Source organism: Mastigoproctus giganteus, chromosome 4 (genome assembly GCF_048544385.1).
Source record: "Mastigoproctus giganteus isolate SK-2022 chromosome 4, ASM4854438v1, whole genome shotgun sequence".
NCBI lineage: Eukaryota > Metazoa > Arthropoda > Arachnida > Uropygi > Thelyphonidae > Mastigoproctus > Mastigoproctus giganteus.
Window position 1 is genome coordinate 119529875 of NC_143578.1, and position 25188 is coordinate 119555062.

At 35.7% G+C, this 25188-nt stretch overlaps 1 protein-coding gene across 2 annotated transcripts in view; it reads right to left on the reverse strand.

The window, feature by feature from the left end:
- The window catches only part of LOC150087021 (lamin-like), a 328582-nt gene that overhangs the window by 131551 nt on the left and 171843 nt on the right, over nucleotides 1-25188 (reverse strand). For both annotated transcript variants that reach the window (XM_090372908.1, XM_090372909.1), the window contains exon 6: nucleotides 8431-8651. In XM_090372908.1, the coding sequence (XP_090229034.1) occupies nucleotides 8431-8651 (221 nt within the window). The remainder of the gene's footprint in view (nucleotides 1-8430; nucleotides 8652-25188) is intronic.

The following is a 25188-nucleotide window of genomic DNA, read 5'->3' on the forward strand; positions in this document are numbered from 1 at the left end:
AACTGTACTTTCACCAAACTAACTTTCCTAATAGTGAGTAATTTTCCTAGATAGTTTCAATGTTTGGAAGCTGGTTCAGAAGTCTGCTCAGACTTCCGAATTAGCATTTCTACAACGTACACATTTCAACTAACCGATCTGGTTCAGAAGTCTGTGCAACCTGGATGTTGAAGTGGGCTTCAACGTCTAGGTTGCACAGACCCAACAGACCTAGTCAGCAGAAATTCTGAGACTTTTACAATTACTAATTATCTTACACAACTTTATTTACCTGCTGGAATACTAGAAAATCCTAAGCACAAACCTTGATTAAGATACTTTTTATTGTATGTGTGTGGGGGTTGTAGTTTCACTACTGAACATTGAATATTAGGCAAAGGTAAAGAAAGCCTGCACGAGAATGACGAGAAATGTCAGATAACTTACGCGGAAAATTAGTTTGCCGATACGGCACTCTAGCGCTGCTCACTCGGTAAACAGACGGTAGGTGTTATCGGTCTGGATCAAAGTCGAGAACGATATACTGATTGACAGGTAGGCGTGGCAAACGACGTGCTGATTGGTGCGCGAACACAACACACGATAACATCAGTTTAGTATCACTGTAGCAGCATTAATGGTAACTTGTCCTAATCACACATGCCCTAACATTTACTGTAATGGTGAAAAAAGGTCAGGTTACCTCGACTTGAATCCCATGGGAGCTTGAACCCCTCCCGAAGTGGAGGGGGTAACCTAACCTTTTTTCTTTAGAATCAGTCATATTTGGAAATACATTCATAAAAAAATAAATTTTTTTATCACTGTATTTTTATTTTCTTGTTCAATAATATGCCCTAATGGTGAAAAAAGGTCAGGTTACCTCCACTTGAATCCCATGGGAGCTTGAATCTCTCCCGAAATGGAGGGGGTAACCTAACCTTTTTCCTTTAGAATCATGAGTGGACTAGCACATAAATTGTTTATTAATAAAATATTAATTTTTTATTACCGTACTTTTATTTTTAAAGACACTCATGCAGATACACACATATCATAACGTCAAGCAGCATCTTAATAGCTATTCAGTATATATACACACACAAAGAATCTTTCTTTCTTTTTCTATTATTTCCCAACCTAACATTTAAGTCGCAAAATACAAGGAAACCTTTTCTTTTATTTCCTAACCTACCATTTAAGCTCAGGTTATGAAATACAACGAAAAACAAAGAAACCTTTTCCTTTTTTCGTAACCAAACCGAAATACAGTAAAAGCACTCAATTCCAAAAATCTGCTTTTAATAATGAGAAAAAAAAACACAATGAAGAACATAAAAAAGAACAAAACGAAACTTTCTCAGAAAAAAAATTCATGAGTAGAAATCATACAGTAGGACCTGAATAGCTATTCGCAATTTGAGTAACAATATTGTGAAAAGTATCTTCATAATTTTTCCCATAAATTTGATGCCACATATATTCATCAATGTGACTCATCAACATATGTTTACAGCTGCCGTTTACTCCTTTAGTTACACTTTTTAGTTTCTTCCACTGGGCTTCAATATTATTCGTATGTGCTCCTGTATGTGGATCTACAAAATGTTCCTTGTGTTTCACCGTTAAATGTTTGTACTTCTTTTTTTCTAAGGCCGTAATACAGCTATATGCACGTCATTCATCTGTTATGATGGTAGTATTTTTCTTCACTACTTTTCTAATAATGCGCAAAAGAGTTTTTGCTTTCCGATTTTTTATCAATTTCATGAAGACAAATTTAGATTCTCTTTCGAACACACCAAACACACATTTCTTCTTAGCAGTTAAATTTAGTCCTCTGTGATGTTTTGGTTTTACCAATACAGTTTCGTCTGCTTCTACAATTTTCCCCAATCCACCTAACTTAATGGGTTTTTTTATTAACTGCAATCCGCAAATATCTCTTAGTTTCTTATAAAACTTAATTGCTGTCACTTTCGAAATTTCCAGATGGAATGCTGTCTTAGTTACTGGCGTGCACGTTGACCAAAAGTATATAATGTACATTATCTTTTTCAATGAAACTTTTGTATTTTCCATAAAGCTATGTTTCAATAAAGAAACTCGTGAAGAACATTTTTTGCAACACCACAACTTTCCACATGACTCTGTTCGTGATTCAATTAGTTGGAAATAATCATTGCATTTAAAACAGTACAATTTCGGTCTTATCAATTTAGTTTTCATCAAAAAATCAAGAAACGTTTTATTTTCCTTACAAATTTCTTCCATCTTTAAAAGATTCATCGCTACTATTACCTGTTCACCGTTCATTACAAAACTATTATGCACCATTCTTTACTGGTAAATACACACCATAATGCCAACCAACGAATACACAGTAGCTTGTCGTCTGTCGCGCCCACCACCACCAATCATTTCATCGTTTGCCACGCCTACCTGTCAATCAATATATCCTTCTCAATTTCTGCTCCAGACCGAGCAGTGCTAGAGTGCCGTATCGGGAAGCTAATTTTCCGCGTAAGATATCCGACGTTTCTCATCATTCTCATGCAGATACCCAAGCTGAATATTGCAATTAGCTTGTATCCAAATATCCAGCTTTTTAGCCTACTCACAACAGTTGTAAAAAAAAAAAAAAGTTATTAATCAAATTAAACTCAATTTTGAACAGGCCAAGGAGCAGGAAACTTGCTCCTTGGCCTGTTCAAATAGTAGTTGAGCCTCTTAGTCTATGGTCAAAGCTATTGCTGCAACCTATGTCCATTAATACTTTTAATTCTGTTATAACCTGATAGTTCTGTTGCATCCTCATCTAAAGATTAATCACTAATTAGCATCCTACTCTTCCTCCAATTTTTGCATCAATGATCTGGGAAAATCACCTCCTACATATATAGGATTGCAAGAGCATTTCAGTGTAATATAATATAAATTCTTACAAGTTATCTGCATTCACTTTCAATTATATCTTGCTGAAGATTGAGCACGAATCCTCAGTCCTAATTCTCGATCTTAACTTCAATCTAGAGAAAAATACTGTTATCCATGATTCTGTTTCATTCTGATATCATTTTAAATTGTATAGCATCATCTGAGTAGGTGAATCCACTATATATTTAAAGATTTGACACAATGCCAGAAGCTGATTTGAAGCTTATTGGCTTATCATCTGGTGGATGGTCTTGCAAATTGGGTGTGTTTGACCTACATAGTATGAGACTATAAGACTGGAGGAATATTTCAATTACTGCCTTGAAATACCCCTGAAATCCTACAATATTGTGCTGCATGAAGCAAAAGTAGCCTAATTTTAGAGGTTAAAAGTAAACATAACAGTTATGTTTTTAAAATGCAAGTTTTACTTCCATACAATGCTTATTGCTTGCTCAGACAAGTGGATTCACCTATTCAGATGATGCTATACAATTTAAAGCATTAGCACCGAGTACTCAGCAGTCAATCTCCAGTTAGAGAAGCAAGCCTATTCATAATCAAAATCAAACACAGATAATGCATACAAATTTTGATTTTATCTCCTACCTTATTATGCACATTCCACTTAATGCCTCCTGTGGTTTTCCAAAAAAAGACCATAAGTGTATCAAACACTAACAGGGAGCTAAATGATTTTGTAATAACTGAGAGTCAGCAGGTGGTTAGACTGTTGGAAGAAACTTCCATCTGTTGTTATGGAAGTGGGTAGTTTGAATAAATTCAAGGAAGTATTAGACAAAATCTTGGAGAGAATTATTATTACAGTCGATTCCGGTTAATTGGGACTAGTGCATTTTGGCCCGATTAAGCGGCTGCCCCAATTATCCGAAGTTCCACGTAAAAAAAAAAAATACAGTGGACCCCGCTTTACAATTGGTTCACTGTACAATCAAATCACGTTACGATAAAGTACCGTTCACTGTACGATGTGTAGTAAGTGCCGGTCATTGTGATCACGTTTGTGATTTGAATTTTAATTCTATTAAACAGCGATTCTAATTAGCAAAAATAGGAGGCATATTATCCTTATCCACAGCTATAAAAGTAAAGATATCTTAAGCACAAATTTACCCTTTGTTACCTTACCAATTAAAAAATTAAATGATAAGTGAAAATCGGAAGAATATACGTGATAATTGGAATAATTAATACGTACTGTAATATGTACATACTAACTAGTTGACATTTCTGTTCACTGACATTTGTGGGTGGGGGTTAAAATTTAAAACAGTAAAATGATAAGGATACATAAATTGCAAGTAACACGATACGCACAAGTGAGAACAGAGTAACAATTTTACGAAGCTTTAAAAATAGGAATGAAGAGAAGATTCTGAAAATTAATTTTTTATATCATTGAAGATTCCATGGAAGTGTAAACACATTTCACCACAATAACCCACAGAATTCCAACTGTCGGTATTATTGCAAATTCAATAAGATCGAGTTTACTATTCGTTTATGATAGATTGCACTAACAGATAAACAGGTGACTGCTAATTGCTTTTATTGTTGTGACCTCCACAAATCTGACCAAACCACGTGGTACGTTCAGAGAAAATCATAGGGTAATCTCCAGTGCTGCGGTCTCCTGCCCCGATTAAACGGCATGTTGTCTCAATTAAGCGAAGTAAACCCTGGCTATTTTCTCGATTGGGTTCTGTTTTTTAAGATTTCCCCCAAATAAACGGCTGCCCCAATTAACCGGTGGCCCAAATAAACGGAATCCACTGTATTATTATAATTAGCCATATGGTACAAGGAAGCCTGAGGCTTTTGCTGCACCAGCCAAAAAAAAAAATTTCTGAGTTACCCCTGAGAGAGAGAGAGAGAGAGAGAGAGAGAGAGAGAGAGAGAGAGAGAGAGAGAGAGAGAAGGGAATCACCAAGAAAGAGAAGAATGATGATATCCAGATGACTACCGCATATCCCCGGAGCAATTTGGCCTTAGTTGCTAATGCTCCTAAAAACCAAATAACAAACCAGATGTGAGTCCCTGAGGGATTGTCTGGTGAGGTGGTTTTTATTTTTATTTATTTTTTTTTCTGATACTCTACAGGCTTGCTTTCTTGCATAATTTGCCACTACTAATACTAATATAACTTCTGTTAAGGGCAAAGGGGAAAGAATTTTGTTTTTGCAAAATAATTATATGTTCAGACATTTTTAAAATCTTCTCAGTGAGACTAACTGATGTTGTTAATGTTAAAAAATGTGAGTACCTAATGGGAAGTGTTTGGGAAGGTAATAATGGGATACTAAACTTTTTATAATTATACTAACTGAGAGGTAGTATTCAAGGTTTAGAGAAAAATGGATTCATTAGGGCTGATGAGCTCAGTGGCAGAAAAAAAAAAATTTCATGGGATATTATGAATTGTCAAAAGACACGGAATCAATTCTACAATAAGTATAATCAGTCTATTGTATTTTATGGTTATTGTAACACCAAGGTCCCTACCTGCCCACCAATGAGAGGCTAAAAAGTCTTGTTTGTTATTTGGTTTTTAGGAGCATTAGCAGCTAAGGCCATATTGTTCCGGGATATGCGGTGGTCATTCCCTGACCTTTCCGCATCCTCCGTATTTGGTGGTGACAGGCTCGAACCCCGGTCTAATCAAGCAGCGTGTGCTACGCACTGCTGCTCCTTCCCACCTGGCTACGGAGGCGCCCTAAAAAGTCTTGAAATGATGCCGTCTGGGTGGTGGTATCCAACAAGAATAAGTAACTTCTCCACTGGAGAAGCATTGCTTATTTCAGGTAGTGCAATATCAGAAAACTCGTGAAGGCATTCACAACATGAGATATAACAAAAATTATGCCATTTCATCTACTTTGGCGATTTACTGTGAATTAACATAATGCTATGCACTAACGTGTGCGATTAATGAATTTCCTTAGTCTGAGGCTTTCAGCCCTAAACTGTTTTAAGTCTTTACTATCGCACACCAGTTACTGTAACATCAGGGTACCTACCTGCCCACTGATGAGTGGCCAAAAAGTCTTGAAACAGTGCCGTTTGGGTAGCGGTATCCACTGAGAATAATTAACATTGCTCTTTTACAATGGAGAAGCATTGCTTATTTGAGGTAGTGCAATATCAGGGTAACATATTGTGGAGGCATTCATAATATGAGATATAACAAAAACGATGCCATTTCACATACTTCAGTAATTTACTATGAACTAACATGATGCTATGCAGCAACTTGTTCGATTAGTGAATTTTCTGTAGTCTGAGGCTTTCAGCCCTAAAACCTTTTGACGTGAATATGTCTTTAAATTCGGTCTGGTATAGGGGGGGGTCTGTACGAAAACTCTAGCGACCAAAAAAATGGCAAGATTTATCCCCTTATATCTCATAAACTATAAATGATAATCTAATGATTTAAATTTTGTTGGATAGAGGGTTTATGTCCGTATCTAAAATGGTCAGTAGTAGGGGTGTGCAGAGTGAGGGGGGTAGGGGTAGCGCTTGCACATGAACACTGAAAATGGCAATGCTATGCAGCGTTTGGGCAGTGTAACTTTGGATTGAAAAGAGATAGGACGTTGAAATTGGTGTTGATTTGTATAGAATAACAGGATCTACAATATTATTTAGCAATAATAACCGATAAAATAAAATTTGTAAAGTTATAAGCCAGTAAGTGTGCCGAGTTGAAGAAAATTTTCATAATGTCGAAAAAATTGCAAAGGAAATATGAACAGAAATGTAAGAAACGTACATCATTGGAAAGAAAAATTCAAAAATTCAACTTGAAGTACATTGCCCACTACTCTGGCCAACACTTGTAAAGCTTTAACCTTTGTAAGAAACAGCGATGTAAATACTATGCCATATATATCTTACTTCTCCTATCATTGGTCTTTGATAAATAAAATTATACTTCACTTATAGCCACCAAGACTTTATTCATTTACATCTTACCCTTCCTCTAATAACACAAAGATGGATTCACGCCTTAAACGATTGCAGTTGGGTTCCCGTACACAACTCACCCCAATTTTTAAGTACAATCAGTCTGTAATTAAGTTAGTTAGGACAGCATGCATGCTACGGGAGATTAGGAAAAGTCTTTGGCAAAGAGTACAGAAAAAATTAACAAGAACTTGTCTGCTAGTATCAACCTTAGAAGGAAAGGGATGAATCACATCTATCTACCTGACATGAATAGCTTAACTAACATTGATCCAGTTGAGCTTGCTGACAAACTGATTATTTTTATTTCATTAGAATTGCTTTTGGTAGCTCAGTAAAAAAACAAAATCTTGTACTGTGTGCCTCTTATCTTTGGAATTTAAAGCGAAAGGGTTCCTAATCTTTTTTTTTTTTTTTTGTTGTTGTTGAGAAGGTGAGAAGGTGAATGAAGATATTTGTTAACATTAGACTTGAACTTCTCTAGATTGTAATTTTCAGGAAATACGTATGAAAGAAGGTTGTTCCAGAAAACGGAAGTTAAATGAATAAATGAGGAATAAGAGAAGTTGGTTCTGTGAGTTTGAAGTTGGACAACAAAAGGATGTTGACTGGTTGTAGCATGTGTTCGAACTGTTTTGGAAGAAACAGGGAGAATCATAGAAGCCAATTCAGAAGAAAAGTGCTCATGGAAGTATCTATAGAAAAGGCATGCAGCAGAAACAGACCGTCTATGAGACAGAGAGTGGAGAGATTCCGTTAGAGATGAGTCATTAATTAACCTATATGTCCTCTTTTGAATGAAATCTAGAAGCCTGAGAGAGGTTTTGAGGGCACCACCCCAGATGTGGAAATAATATTCCATGGTAGGGTGGTCAATCTGTAACAGATTGACCAGACTTGAGTGTCGCCCGAATATCAGTTCCATTGGCATCTTAGGCTCTCAAATAGCAAGCATAGTTTGGCATATCGGAGTGAATGTTTGTGACAGCCTCAAGGACATTTGAATGAAAAGGTGCCAAAATTCATAATTTTGCTAGTTACTAAATTAAAAATTTAGCTTCAGAATATAGCATGGTTGATATAAAAACAAAAGTAAGACTTTCAAATATCTTTAAATTAAAATTATTGCATAAGTTAATACTAGATTAACTAAAACACTTCTTTACCATATGAACATATTCTGAAACTACAGTAAGTGTGATTAACAATTGAAAGTAAAATTAAAAGAACACAAGAATATCCATCCTCACCATATTCTTACCACTTTCTTATTCTTTAATTTTATTTTATTAATTTCAGTTAATTAATTCCTTAATTTTTTAGATTTTTATTTGCACCCAGACAACTGGTTTTCTAGCAAACAAAACTACATACTGCAGTTTTAACAGCACAGACTTCAATTCTTTATCTTAATAATGCAATATTACATAACTCATGTGATTATTAACCTATTGAGTATAAAAGTTAAAAAAATTCTTTTCTGCACAATTATTCTTTTGATGTAAACATCAAAAAGAATAATTTTCTTACCTACTTTCCTCTCCTTCTAGCAATTTGCGATAAGCTGCGATCTCCAAGTCTAGTGCTACTTTAATATCTAACAAATCTCTGTATTCTATCAGCTGTCGCTCCATTTGCTCTCGCAAATGATTTAATTCATCTTCTTTAGCCTGTATGGCATCCTGATGCCAGTCACGCTCCTGCTCCAGCATTTTTTCGAGATCCCTAATTCTATTCAGAAGTGAAGCATTCTGTAACATGTGCAAAAATTTTTTTTAAAATATTAATTAACACACGGCATTACAAAATTAATAAACTTCAGAGTAGGTATATACCTTTAAACAAAAGTTTTTCTCAAACTTCAACTGAAAAGATAATTAAGTCCTTTTCTATCATCCTTCTGCCAGTGCAAGTTACAAGTAAGTTTAACCTATCTTACCAGTGTATATTTATTTACACATAAATATACATAGTGTCACTGTAGACTTACACTGGGGAAAGAATAATATAAAACTACCAAGTTCAATAGCAAAGCTTAATTAGACGGTAGTCACCTTATATAATCTGCAGTAATTACTTGAAGTAGGATGGATAGATAATTTTGGGGTTTGAAAAGTTTAAATGAGTTAATTAGTAAGGATATGGGATTAAAATTAAAACGGAATTAAAATATGCTCAAGGAAGTAGAAGTGCACAACTCTGTCCTTGGTTGTCATTGAAGAATTAATTAATCAAATTAAAAACTATAAAATATATGAAACCCAGTGAAGCCAAAAGTCATGACGACTGACTTTCATTTTTTAAATGTCTTCAGTTGACAATACTAAGTGAAGAGGGAACGCGTGTTATTTAAAAGAATTTCATGTTCCCGTGATGCTCTTTGTGATATGCGGGAATCTAAGGTGCGGTCTGGAATCTCACGCAATTAGAACCGAAGTTAAAAGCAGTTCAATTCATTCATTACATTGAAACCTAAAACAACAGTTGAGATCAGTCAAAATGACAACTGTAAATTTATGGAGTTAAGGTCAAAAAAGTAATATTTAAAAATATAATGGCCAGACATTGCCTAAAATGCAGCCTACAAGGATATTAAGATGACAGTGATGTGTGCCATTTGCAATAAACATTAATAAATACAGAATTTCACGTAAACACTACTGGACTGAGGTGAGTGAAAATAAAAAGGTTTCAATAGAGTGAGACAGGTATACTGGCCTCATTTTACTCACAGAATTGTACTAAAACCTATTATAATTAGCCACTTGATTATTTACACCCAATATTGTAAATAAAAAATCTGTATTTATTAATGTCTATTGCAAATGGCATCTTAACCTCCTCCTAAGCTACATTATGGATGTTTGGCCATGACTTATAAAAATATTAAACTTTATTAATAATTAAATAATTTTATTTAGGTGAAAACAAGTAAATTTCCATATTTAACCAGAGAAATGAATTGAAAGTATAAGTGGGGAGGAAAAGGGAGGGGGAGAAAAAAGAAAATACCAGGGGAGGAAAACGTGGGATTCGAACGTGGAAAGAGAAAACGATGGCATTTCATGTTACCACGCAGCCATTATAATCGCTTACCTATTATTGCCGAAACCTTTACTTATGTTATGGTTTGCTAATTGTCCACCATTCTTAGTGTTCTTATTTTTGGATTGGAGTAATAATAAATTATGAAAATTATATACTAATAATCTGCGAATTGATATATTATCCAACGCAATAACAAAACTTTAGAAAATACTCCAGGAACATTGCTAACTTCTTCACAATGTTCCGGCCTGTTTCTATGTTCTGAAAGTGGAGCCTCCACTGTCTATGTGATTTTAACATGTAGCCGGAATTGCCATTGTCGTCTATGGGAGTGTCTACTCTGTATGTTACTACTCTGTGGGCAAGAGCAATTTTTACATTTGTGGAAGCAATGTCAAAGAGAAATTGTTTAAGTATTAATGATAAAGCAAAGATTGTTATGATATTGACCAGGGTTTTAAGAAAAGAGATGTTGCAGAGAAATATGGCATACCTGCAAGCAGTTTATCTATGATTTTAAAAAATCGAGAATCAATTTTAAATGCAATTGAAGGAGGAGCAGACAAGAAGCGAATTAAGTTGTGTATATACGAAGATGTTGATAAAGCTGTTCTAAAATGGGTGCAAATGATAAAAGAATATACCAATATCGGGCCTAATAATTAAGCAACAAGCTCTGAAATTTGCACAGTCCCTTGGACATACAGAATTTAATGTGAGCACTGGGTGGCTAAATAAATTTAAGAAGTGCCACAGAATTGTGGAAAAGGTTATTTGTGGAGGAAGTGTTAATGTAAGTGAAGAAGATTGCAACATTTGGAGGAACAATACCTTAAAGAAGATTTTGGAAGAATATGAGCGTAAGGATGTTTTTAACACTGACGAAATGGGTTTATTCTTTAAATGTTTACCGAATAGAAGACTTGCTTTTAAGGATGATAAATGTTTTGGTGGAAAGCAAAGAAAGAATCACTGTGCTAGGTGGAGCAAATATTACAGGAAGTGAAAAATTAAGACTTTTAGTCATCGGAATATCAAAAAACACAAGATGTTTTAGAGGCACAAAATCTTTGGAAGTTGACTACACCTTTAATAAAAAAGCATGGATAACAAGTGATATTTTTGAAGAATGGATATTAAAACTAGACAAGCGTATAACAAAAGAAAAAAGGAAAATCGTGTTGGTAACTGACAACTAGGTGGTAGATGACTTTCACAACCGGTGAAATACCACCACTTTGCTTATTGGAGGCTTGAAGTGGTGAAACCCATGTTTAGTCTCTAGAGCAAAGTTTCCGGCATCCCCCCTCCCCCCCATACTTCTCCTTCAACCCATGCACGGTGCTAAGTACTATAGGTTTTGATACCTTTCGTGTTTGGGGTTTTTCATAAAAAAAAAAAAAACTGTCCAGCACATCCTGCCACTATTTCTGCCAAACTTAATAGTGCGAAGTTGTTGTTTTTACCACCAAACGTAACATCAAAACTCCAGCCAATGGACCAAGGCATTATTAAAAATTTTAAATTTCATTATCAAAAGAGAATAATAATGAAGATTGTCAATGCATTATCAGAAAATAGAAATTTGGAGGTTACAATTAACCTTAGAGATTGCATCTCTGAACTGGCAAAAGTTTGGACAAATGATGTCACTGAATACACTATTCAAATTTGTTTTTCAAAAGCGGGATTTGCATTGAATACAGAAGTCGAACAATGACTGGACGAACAAGATGAACTGCCCCTTTAACAACTGAAAAATTTTGGACATTATTAGAATCGTCCGGAAACATCGAAAATTAAATAACACTGGATAGTTATGTTTATGTAGATCACAGCAGAACATCCAAATGAAGATGAAATACTGCTGAACAGTGTTAGACACGACCATGATCACAAAGAAATTAAAGATGACACTGAAGACACATCAGAACAACACGTAGAAAAGCCAACTCGCAAAGAAATGATTAATGCTTTTAAAATGGTTCATATGGGTCTACAGTTTTGTGAAAATGTTCCTGATAATGTTTTTAATGCTTTGAACAAATGTGAGGTTTTCTTTGAGAATCAGACTTTTTTTAATTGTACTGTGCAAACAAAAAGTACAGATTTTTTTAAATTTGTGATACCAGCGAAAATTGTCTAATTTAAATAAGTATGTTTTTGTAATTTAAATAAGTATGTTTTTGTAATTTAAATAAGTATGTTTTTGAAATAAAATACATCAAAAATAAATACAGATTTGTTTTCATTTTCTAATTAGATAACAATTTCTAATAAAAAAAAGATATTCTCTGTATAATGAAATTTCTCTATAACAAATTTTTTCACTGGATTTATCGAATTCGTTATTGGGAAGTTCGACTGTATATATATATATATTTAAGTCATTTCAAAGTAAGCTAAACTCATCCAGTAAGTGTTGCCATCTCGTATCTCTCATGCTAAGTGATTGCAGACACAGTTTACAATGGATTTAAGTCCAAAAGCAGATTTGCAGATTTTAAAATCCAAAAGAGAAGATCATAGCTGCCAGCCATTATTTTCCAATTTTGGCTTACAAAAGGCAAAATTATCTGTAATTGAATTTCAGATCTAGAAATTGAATAAAGTGATACATAAATAGGTGTAGAAAGACAATATCTTTCTATATATTGAAATAATTTTCCTCCTAATGATATTTATTCAGCCAATAGGAGAAGAGAGAGATGCAGGTTACATGGTAATACATAACAAATACAAAAATACGTAACAGAAGCTTGTTTTACTGTGGTAAAATAAACTTCTGTTTAAGCGTGGTCACACACTATGTTTATCTAACACGACCACAGGGTACCATTCTTGATTTCCATATGTAACGTATTTATTTAAATAAACTAAATGCAACAAGGCATAATATTTTAAGAGTTTAAGATTCTATATCTATATAATATCGATGTAGATACACCATAGACAACTCTTAAAGAAAAACTACAATCGAAGTGTGAAAGGCACCCACCAATGAAAAGTCAACTAACTTTGAAACAGTGCCGTCTGGGTGGTGGTGCCTCCCGAGAATAAGTGACAATAGTCTTCTCTACTAGTGAGGTGTTACTTATTCGAGGTAGTGCAATACATAGTAACTCATTGTGAAGGATGAGCACAATACGAGATACAGATGAAATTATGCCTTTCACACTACGATCGTAGTATTTCTTTAAGAGTTGTCTATGGTGTATCTACACTGATATATAGATATAGTAACATATTTATGTATTCACAGCTGAGGAAGAGACACACACACAGAGTCGAAACCTTCTTTAAGTATTTTATTTTATCAAAAGAAGTGAGCACAGCGAGCAGGAGACAAAGCCCCCTAATGTTACATTAAAAAGTGAAATAAAATGACAGGTTTTTTGTGATCATCAAAAAAAACTATTTTTTTGATTAAAATTTTTTTTTTAATTTCAAATGATTTTTGAAATAATTTCACTCTAATATTGGGCAACCATTTAAAATATAAAAAAAGAACAAATTACTTTTTAACATTTATATGCAAATATTTGCCTACAGCCTACAATAGTACTAATAAACTCACTTCTGAAAGGGCTGAGCCATCAACAGTGTCGTTGCCAGGGTAGGGTCAGCCGGTACACTGTACAGTTGAAATATGGTATTGTGGCATGCTTTTTAGCATTAGGCAATTGGAGCCTTTTTCTGTGAATGTACCTGCTGACAAAAAATCCTAGCTATGCCACTGGCCATCAGCTTTCATTTAGCCTGAAGAAAAGTTTCACAGAGGACTCCAAACATAGTCTTAGTGAAATGAAATTACAGGGTCAAGGGCTTTGTACATTCCAGTATTTTCAATAAAATTTGTTACCAACATGTGGGTTAAATGTCTCATAATTTAAAATAATTCTGAACTGGAAACTAAAAATTCTATAAAAAATTAATCCAATTACTTAAATATCATAAATATCATATTAGCAGATGAAAATAAATGCTGAAATGTATGTAATTGTAGCATTGAAACATCTGTTGGGTCATCCATTTTGAAAACTTTACATAAGTAATTCAGCTAGCAAACAATCACAATGATCCTCACCAAGATCCTAAAAATTCCAGTCTTATCACAGAACAAATTTAGTTAGCTTTGGACAGGCACATATGTCCAAAAAGTGCTATGGTGGCCACTGAATATAAATTAAAAATTATCTACCAGTTTCAATTTTAGTATTCCTTTATTATTACATTTCCTTTCAATTTGCATCATTAATTGTTTTAATAGTGAAGAAGTTTGGCCATAAATAAGTAATAATAACATATTTTCATTAAACCTAATGTACTTTTGTACATTAAAAAATCCAAATTTAAAATCAGGGAAGTTGTACTGTCCAGTTCTGGCAGCATGCTGTCATCATGTGCTTAGGATCAGCTCAAAATGCTGATGCATATCTCTTGCTCAAAATGCTGATGCATTTTGAGCAAGAGATATACTATGAATTAACCCCTTCCCGGAAAATTTTTTTCCTGAAAAAGTGCCATAACAGATCAACTTTTTTTTTTTATTTTACAGATTAAAAGTATGCTGTTGTTGTTGAGTTTAATGACAGGCTGCTAGGGCCATATTGTGTCTTTCTAATTGTGAATATGAAATAATAACTATAGTTTATGATATATTCCTATCCGGTTTAGGAAAGTAAATAGTTTTTTTTTTATTAGGATCATCTCTCAGAATCTGCAATAAATTTATTGATGACTGTGTACTAGCAATTGATGTAAAGGTGTCTAAGCAGATGTTTTGAAAGTGGGAACAGTCCACTAGCAAATAGCGAATGGTCAGTTGTACTTGACATGATGTACATTGGGGAGCGCACTATCTTTAGTTAATAGACACAGGTGAGTGAGATGAGTATGCCCAATCTGAAGCCTTCCTAAAATTGTTTCTTCTCGTCTGCTTTTCTGGAAGCTGGAGAGCCACAAATTTGGTTCTGGTTTTATTTGGTATAGTTTGTTTCCTGGATAACCTCTTCAGATTAATGACCAGCTATTGTAACATGCTTTATGGATAACATGTTTATAATCGGTATATGGAGTTTGAAAAGTCTGCAAAAGAGTAGTATCTGGTTGTTTGGCTGCAAGATCTGCTCTTTCATTTCCTGCTATCTCAGAATGCCTGGGGTCCAGCAGAATGTTGCAGTTTGGTTAGACTCATTACAAACAAGTAATCTAGAATGGATTTGTTTTATTACAGGGTGAGAGGAGTTGGCATTACTATTTATGGCAGGGACAGCACTGAGCAAGTCAGTGTATATTAAGGCAGACGAAATTAGAAGTTGAGTAATGTGATCTAGAGCCTAGTTAATAGCATAAAGCTCAGCAGTGAAGATACTGCATTCTACAGGTAATGAGACAGAAGTGGTGAATGATGGGAAGATTGCTGCAGCACCTACTTAAAAAGGTTATGTTACCCCCTCCATTTCGGGAGGGGTTCAAGCTCCCACGAGATTCAAGTGAAGGTAACCTGACCTTTTTTCACTGTTCATTAGGGCATGCACGATTAGGGCAAGTTACCATTAGTGCTTCTGAATGCTACTAAAGTGATACTAAACCAATGTTATCATGTGTTGTGTTCGCGCACCAATCAGCACATCGTTTACACGCCTACCTGTCAATCAATATATCGTTCTTGATTTTGCTCCAGACCGATAATCCTACCATCTGTTCACCGAGCGAGCAGCACTAGAGTACCGTATCGGGAAACTAATTTTCCACGTAAGTTATCCGATGTTTCTCGTCGTTCTCATGTTGGCTTTCTTTACCTTTGCCATTTCATCTTCTGGAACACCGAGGAGATCCCACTCTGTAATTACTTCTTTCAATGTATTCAAGGGTGGAATGAGATTTAACTGTTACTGGAATTTCTCCAAAAGTCCTTGCTTTTATTAGATTCTCTGCTTGTTTTTTGTTTATCATCTCCACTAGTAGCTCCTCTGATTTTAGTCTTCTCACTTTTTTTAGGGGAATTAGTTGTGCTTTCAAGAGTTTTTTTGAATTCAGAAAGGTGACAAACTTCCTATGGGTTGTTCATGCTGAGAATGAATAACTATGAACAGCAGTGCAACTAGAGGGAGTTCCTCTGTCTTTTGTCGCTTTGAACATGAATTCATTTAATCTATTTTTCTGCTAGTTTGAGTAATAGAAACATGATTTGTGTTTGCCCTCCTTGTAGCCCTTGGCAAGAGGACTTTTCTGCTAAGGTTTCCAGCCCCTCCACAGGAAGGCAGGAGCAGTGCCGCAAAGTGGCCAAGCAGTTGAAATGTTAGTTGGTTAGTCGAACTAGAAATATATGCAAAAGGTAAAGAAACATGAGTTTCCTTTCTGCATTCTAACTTGTAGTTTTTCAAAATATAGAACTGTTTTTAAATAAAACTGTTGAGAGAAAGACTGGAACTTAAAAACAACTTTATTCACTTATCAATCTGATTCATTCCCTTCCTTCTAGAGTTTACATAAGTAAAGGACTCTATGCTGTTTTCCTTTGCATCCTTTGCCAAAGATTTCTCGTAATCTACCTTTGCATGCCTAACTTCCTTTGTGACTGGTTACAGACCAGCTTATTTCTATCATGGGCTTCCATTTCACCCATTAATTTATATGTATCCCATGCATTTTTTTCTTCTCTGCCACATGTCTAATTAGTTCATCTGGCATCCATTTAGGCCTAAACCTTGAACAATATTTCTTGGTTGGTATGAAAAGCCTAGATTAATTCTTTGAATGCTTCCCATTTTAAATTTGCTGTTGGTAACATCATCAGTTGGTCCCACAGTATAGAATTTAAATACTGTCTCAGACCACCGTAGTCACCTTTACAAAAGCAAAAACCCTTCCCTTTAACCCTGATGGTAGTTAACTCTTTGAGTAAATCCCACTTCAGCACACTGTGATCACTGCCACCTAGTGGGTCCTTTTTATCTGCAGATTCTTAATGCATGAAGAATCACTACTGATAATCAGATCAAGAGTATTCCTCTCTCTAGTTGCCTCCCAGACATGCTGCTGTAGAAAACAATCATCCAATAAATCCACAAAAGTCTTGCTAGTGTGTGCGTGACCAACAAACAAATTCCTATCAATATCTGGAAAAATGAAATCCTCCATTATAAGACACTCTGATTTACTGGCCCACTCTATTTCTCTGTACAGTTGTTTATTAGAGTCATTAGACTTATAACACACTCCTACTCTCCCAGTGCTTTGCTTTCCCAGTGCTTATGTCACACCAAACTGACTTGACACTGCACTGTCCAGCCATGTCGATCAGCTGTACTTCCTTCGATTTTATGTGTTTCTTAACTAATAGCATAACCCCTCCTCCCTACCTGTCCTGTCTATCCTTCCTGTACACATTGTACTCCCAAAATTCCATTTCTGCATTCCTTATATCTGTGTGACCCCATGTCTCTGATATCCCAACAATATCTGCCTTTAATGTTTTGATCAACACCTCAAATTCATTGAATTTATTTACCAAACTCCTAGCAAGTATATATGCACCTGTTCCTATTCTTAGCTACCCTAACACAACCCATGTATTTACTTGTACTGCAATGACTCCAAGCTGTCTCTGAAATACCCTGAATCTTGTTTTCCAGGCTGCTGCTCATTTCAATAGAAGCAGTGCAAGAATCACTTTCACCTCTGCCAGCGGCTACTGTTAATCTATTAGTCGTTGTATCCCCACAAGCTAGCAGTTTTCCGACCCACCTAACTGCCTCGATAGCATCAGCAACTATTCTTGCACCCTTTCTATTTAAGTGTATCCCATCGCTGTAGAAGCGGTCTCTCCTGTTAACAAGTACAGATCAGGATAAAAAAAATTCTACCACTTGAGCCTTGCACAATCTTTCCAGGGCTGAATTGATCGACAAGGCTCTCATCATATACTCCCTCCTATCGTGTCTGGGCAGAATTGCAGACACTTTCAAATTCAACCCTAATTCACGGCTTTTTTTTCAACAGTGACCTGTACTTGTTAAGTAATTCTGCCGGTCTCCTACTCTTAATATTATTAGTGCCAACATGTAAACTATATCATCTTTTGTGCCCTTAAAAGATGATATCCGCTCTATAACGTCATCAACCTTTGCCCCTGGCAGACATACCCTGGTCCTGTTTCACCTATCCTTTTTACAAAGCATGTTCCCCATTTCCCTGAGAATAGATTCACCAACAACTACTAGTTCCTGTGGGACCAGCGCATTCTGCCTTGGGGGTTGCTGCTGTGTTACGTGATGACCAAGTGCAAGCTCTGGCGTTGATGTGGGCAGCTGACAGCTTGATGGGCCCCTCAATCTAGATCTTTTGAGGGCATCCACTCTGTCCTTCAAGCTCTCATATAGGCTCATAACAATGCTGAGTTGTCACCTGATTTCCTTACACTTCTTACATCGTGCACACATACACAAAAATATCCTCCATGGCAATATCATGTCCCGTACCCGATTGCTCCGCAAACATCAAGCAAGCAATGCATTTTAAAAGGCTATGATTCAGAGTGCTAATGTATTCCCAAATTCAAAAAGGAGATCAAAAGGCAAGGCAAAGTGAGTAATTAGAGATCTGTAAGCTTGACTCCTCTTCCAGTGAAAATAAAAGTCACTAGTTAAACAAGTAAGGTAGGATCATCTAGGCAGAAAGCAGTTACATGATAGCCACAGGATAGATTTATTACAGAGATCTTGTCTGACCAATCTGATTGGATAACATGATACAGTAATACAATGGAAAAAAAATTTTGACATCATATACTTAGACCTCATTAAAGCTTTTGACAATGTTATACATGAAAGCCTGCAGTACAAATTGGAGAAGTGTGGCATTAGCCACTATCAATAAAGTAATGGTTAAGTGACAGATGTGGTGGGGGGAGGTCATAAATAGGCACTGCTCTTTTTAGACTAATGCTATTAGTAGCATCCCTCAGGGATCAATACTGGGCTTCCTTACTGTTTTTTTATCAAGGAATAACAAGTTTATCCTCTAAGTTTGCATATGATACAAGGTTGGAAGGGTGGTTAATCACAGGAATCAGGGCATACTTCTACAAAAAGACCTAGAAAATTCAGGTAAATGTGCTGAGAAGTGGCAATTGAGGTTTAACATTAAGTACAATAAATGCAAGTTACTGTATATGGCCAACAGTAATCCCAGAAGAACATACAAATTTGGTGGTAACACACTCCTGACATGAAGTTCTCTGTGTAGTGCAGACAGGCTGCTACTAGAATAGCTCAGGGATATCACATACAGAAATTTTGCCAACATGGACAAGGAAGTGATTATTCCATTGTATAAAGCAACGGTTAGGCTGCATCTTGAATACTGCACACAGATCTGGAAGTCTCATTTTAAGGATGATGTGAAGCATTGGAATGGGTGCAGAGAAGAGCAATAAGATTATTCTAGGACACTAAAGGTATTGCTACCATGAATGACTTCAGTTCTGCAAATTGTGGCACTTGGAAACTAGGAGCCTGCAAAAAGACCAAATTGTAGTGTTCAACACTTCAAATGGACTGAGTAAACTAAATGCTAATAACATCCTTTTTTTCAGACAGCACACGTAAAGGGACATAAACGTAAACTGGGGGGAGGGCGATGGTTGCACCAGAGTTATGTGAAAATTTGTTTTCAGCGACAAAATACTTACAGCTGGCCAAAAATCAGTGGAAGTGGGTTGTTTCAATAAATTTAAAAGCTTACACAAATTATTAAAATGGATGGACAGATGAATGAGGTGGGTAGTGTTTTTATTTATTATTATTATTTTTTTTTTTTTTTAGCCTATGTTGTGTAAGCTTGTTTCTTTGCTTGTAATAGGGTTTTAGTGACATCAGCAACTAAGGCCATATTGCTCCGTGTAAATTGTCTGCATATTGCATGTGTTCCGAGGTCGATTTTCTGTTTGCTGGATGAAAATCCAGAGTTTCCAGGAGAAAAATCATACTACCCTCATCTGACACCGACTAACTTAATCATGTTGCGAAAAAGGCCAGTAAAAATTCCTCCCATCAATGATGGGAGTATGGTGATCCTATGAGGGCTTGCTTCATTGCATCATCTGCCACATCTAATACTAATACAAGGGAACATATAAATGTGAAGTAGCTAATTACATTTAAACTTGTTTTTATGTTTATTTCACACATTTTAATACCATTTCCCACCATGTGTTTTAGGCTGGAAAGGTAGATACAGATGTCTTGAATTATATTAAAAAATGCAACACCCTTGACAGAAGCATATGTATAGCATCAACAAATATTAAATTTAATGAATGGTTCAGTACAAGGGACATAAAATGCTGCATAATTTAAATTTCTAATTGGGATACAAATTAGCTTATATGCTTTCTATGCATACATTATCATACCATTGTACTTTTAGGTGAAATAAAGATAACTCTTCTAATTTTTGTGAGACTAGTTCAATTATTCCAGTATCTGTGCCATCATAAACCAAAATAAATAAAAAAAATAATAAAAAAATGTTTCTGAATTTCAAAATATTATTTTCATTTAATGTAACAAAATGGACAATATATTTGCTTAGTGTGGATTTTATTTGGCTTCAAAATAAAAATAATTACATACTATTTAGCTTCTGAAATGAATTATAAAATTTTTGGTTTAAAATCTTTACATAAATTACAATTAACCAATTTTAAATATCTTTGCTGAGGTAATGATTTTGGTTGTTTTTATTTTTATTTTGAGCAAATGACTTGGTATCACTTCACTGAATTTAGAAACAGCTTTAATGAGCTTTAATAAAAAGTTGCCAAATGAAACATCAGAGCTTCTATGTCATGCTAGAGAATGACTAGCTCAATATTGTGCTATTAGTATTAATTGCTCTAAACCAATGATGTTTTACTATATCAATTAGCCTTTGGTTTTCAAAATCAATTCATTTCTTTTTTTCAGACATGCACTTAGGTCTCTACTGCACAAAATGCTAATATATGATTTTTATTTTGTTTCTGGGATTTTAGAGTATAACCCAAGTGTTTCCACACCCATAGGTGGAGAAAGCAAGGCAAGACCACTGATATCTAACTGTTGAAATTGTTTTACAAGACAAACAATAAGCTGCATCTTTTACAATCAAACAGATAAGCCATGACCTATAACTTGGTTACAGCTTAAAATTCTGTTGTAAAAATAAACTGAGAAAAGCCTACCTTCAATTTTGTGGAATTAGGCATTTTTGAGACACTTGTAACAGACCAGTTTCAACAAATGTTTGATGAATTTTATCAGTGATTATTTCTAACCACAAAAAAGGATCATTTGACAGCTAAGTATTTATGATCACTGAATTAGCTGATTCTACTTATGAACATTGCCATATTTACTCTACTTGCTACTATAAAAAGCAGCAGCCACTATCAATCCACTGCAGGATGGAAGCCTCCTCAACAATTCATGTTCAGGGTTCTGCACTGAACCAGCGACGCTGGTTCAGTGCAGGTTGGTAAATCAACTGTATTTAGCAGTCAGGGGCTTGAACCCTAGTCTATTCAAAGAGCGTGTGTTACTGCACTTCCGCTCCCAACCACTCGGCTACATAGCAGACAGTTAACTTAAAAGCAATAACTTCTGTGTTGCACTGTTCAGAAGCCTTAGTCTATTTCTGTCAACAGATTCCGACTGCAATGTCAACATCTAAGTCATTTAAAAGCTCTATTTTAACTTTTTCTGCTTTCACCAACCCTTGTCACCGTATTACTCTGGAGATGAATGGTCCCATTAGAACTGACTGTAATTAGAATATGTGATTTAAATTGAAGAAATTTTTAGAGACTTGACTTGTTACTCAATAATGAAATCAGTACAGGATTTTTTCATAAATGAATTCATTCTTTTTTGTTTTCAACTTTTTTCTGTTTCTTTTTTTATATCCCATCCTTCTAATCAGGGTGAACTACTGCAGGAAGATCTAGAAAAATTTGATCAATGGGCTGAGAAATGGCACTTGAAGTTTAACATTCACAAATGCAAGGTACTGCAGATGAGCAGCAGAAATCCCAGAGTAACTTATCAACTGTGTGGTACTACACTCAGGGTAGTGGAGAATGAAAGAGACCTGGGGGTAATTGTGCAGTCAGCCATTAAATTCTCTGACACGCTGCCAGGGCAGCTCACGGGGGTTTGTCAACGATAATCACCTCCTTGGCTAGCAAGGCCAAGGAGGTGATTATCCCATTGTATAAGGCCATGGTTAGGCCACATCTAGAGGCCTAACTTTAGGAAGGATGTAGAATTGCTGGAATGGGTGCAGAGAAGACCAACCAGATTGGTGAAGGGAACAAAAGAGTGCTCTTACCTAGAAAGGCTTCAGTTCTGCAAATTGAAGCTTCTGGAGACCAGGCACCTGCAGGGTGACCTGATTGAGGTGTTTAAGACCTTGAATGGATTCAGTAAGCTCAATTTGAATGGCATTCTTTCTTTCTGAGACTACACACATGAGGAGGGAAAAATTTAAGTTGAGGAAGGATGGTTGATTGTTGGAACAGGCTTCCAACTTTTGTTGCAGAAGTGGATGGTTTGAATAAATTCAAGAATGAACTAGACAAATTCTTGGAGGGTATGGGTAGAAGTGTGTAGTTTTGTTTTGGCTGATGCTATATAAGCTTGCTTTCTTGCATCATTTGCCTCTACTACTACTTCTCCTTTTTACAATTATCCGAAATAGGTTTTTTTTAGTTAGAACTACTACTGACAAATATTTCTGATCTAAATATTTTATATTTACTTTAGCAAAAGCAAATGAATTAGTAGATTAATCTTCCCATGCTTGCACTCTAAAAGAAACATATCTGTTACTTAACTTCTTATTTGGGATATTAGATAGCAGTAGCAAATGATGCAAGGAAGCAAGCTTATACAGAATCAGCCAAAAAAGGAAAACTATCCAGAGAATAATTGACCAAGAGTCAATTACTCTCTGGCTGAAAACAAACTTTTGCACATCTATCTATTACCATTCTTTTTTTAACTTAAATTTTCCTCCTCTTATATGTGTTGTCTGAGGAGTAAGGATGCCATTAGCATTTAGTTTACTGAAGTGATTTAAAGCCATAAACTCATCAATAAATAAATGATTGAGACCAATGATGGAATTGTTTTGATTTTAAAATAACAGAGCAAGCTGTTCATCCCCCCCCCCCCCCCAGTTTCTATTGTTAGCATGGGAAAATATATGTATGGTGGGTGAAAAGTTCATGGCCTGAGTATGAAAAGGTTGTGGTATAATGTTAAAATTTTTGTATTTAATGTAAAACACTTCAAATAGTAACTTCCCAAGTTTCTTGCAGTTTCAATATCTTTTTTTAATTATAGGTCAACAAAGTTGTGTAAATGATGAAAGATTGAAAAAAAAAAAAAAATCAGTCACCATGTAGTCATCCAATATTTTGCAAAAAAAGGGATTAACACCAAAGGCAATTCATCAAGATATGGTTACATCTGGGGAGGGTACCCCCTTCCTGTTCCATGGTTAAGAAGTGGATATCAGGGAGGGAGAACCTGGAAGATGACCCATGCTACAGAAGACCTGCAACATCCATCACTACAGAAGTTGTTGACAATATGTATTATCTGGTGGTGAGTGATCAACAAGTGACAGTTCGGTACATTGCCAGCATCTATGGCATCTCATCTGAACATGTGTACCACATGTTCAGATGAGTTCTAACAAAATCAGTAAGCAAGTTACTTGCATGAGAGAACTACTAATATTTAGTCATGCTTGAATGTAGATAGCAAACTGAACGACCAGTACGAAAACAGCCACAAACTTTTCTGTTTTGTTCTTCCTATTTAAGCATGATTATGTGCCAGTATAACTCACTATTCGAGAAAAAAGAACAGAGAAGATGGACCTGGGTCTCCCCAGATGAAAACACCAAATATGAGATTAATCAGTTTAAATTTCACTCTGACCACAGACTTATTAGATGAACTGTTAAACTATATAGTGATAAACATAAAAACAAATGGTTTAGACATAAAACACTCAACAGCCAAAACAAACTGAGTGAAATATATAGATAATCTGAACAATACCTTGTTACTAGGTAAACATTTCCTAGTTCATTTCACAAATATATGTAGTCTCAGTTCTAATCTCAATGATGTCCATTTCCACTTACAGTCTGCTTGTTTGTTTGTTTGTTTGTTATTTGGTTTTTAGGAGCATCAGCAACCAAGGCCATATTGCTCCAGGGATATGGCGGTGGTCATTCCATGACCTTTCCGCATCGTCCGTATTTGGTGGTCATGGGCTCGAACCCAGTCTAATCAAGAAGCGTGTGCCACACACTGCTGCTCCTGCCCACCTGGCTACGGAGGCGCCCTTACAGTCTGCCAAACCCCATATACTTTTTCTGACAGAATCTCAGTTATCAGCTGATTCAATCGCTGCTCATCTCAGTTGCCCAAATTATTCGCTGTATGATTCCTTTCGCCTCAAAGGTGGTACTTGTGCATATATCCATTCCGATATTCAATGTCAGAGACTTGGTAATTTGGAATCTCCTCTTTTCAATCTTCTCTGGCTTAAAATCTCTCTCTACCTTATTCTGTCAAATTCATCTGTTGTCTCTACCGTTCTCCCAACTCCACTAATCACTTGGAACTCTTTGACTTCCTCTCTTTGCAACTTGACTTTCTCCAATCCAACCTTGCTAACAGTGAGGTAATTTTCCTTGGTGATTTTAATGTTCACAACTCTGGCTGGCTTCCATTTTCTAGTCACACAGATCCAATTAGTTGAGATGCTGAGACTTGCAATTACTAATGACCTCACACAGATTGTTTATTTACCTACCAGAACACCGGACAGTCCTAACCATACAGCCAACATGCTTGATCTTTTTATCAGAAACATCCCTTCTAAGTACATGGTCAAAGTGAGTGGTCCTTTAGGCACCTCAGATCACAACTTGGTGATTGTCTCTTCTCCACTGGAGCCTTTATCTCATGGCTATTCCCAACCTCGTGTTGTTTGGCATTACAAGAATGCAAAATGGGATGACCTGCGAGATTTCTTTTCTTCTTTTCCTTGGTTGGATTACTGTTTGCTCAGATCATGTCAGTGAAATAATTCTTGTAGGAATGAAATCCTTTATTCCATATGCCACCTTAAAATCTCATCCTTTATCTAAACCTTGATTTTCCAATAAATGTG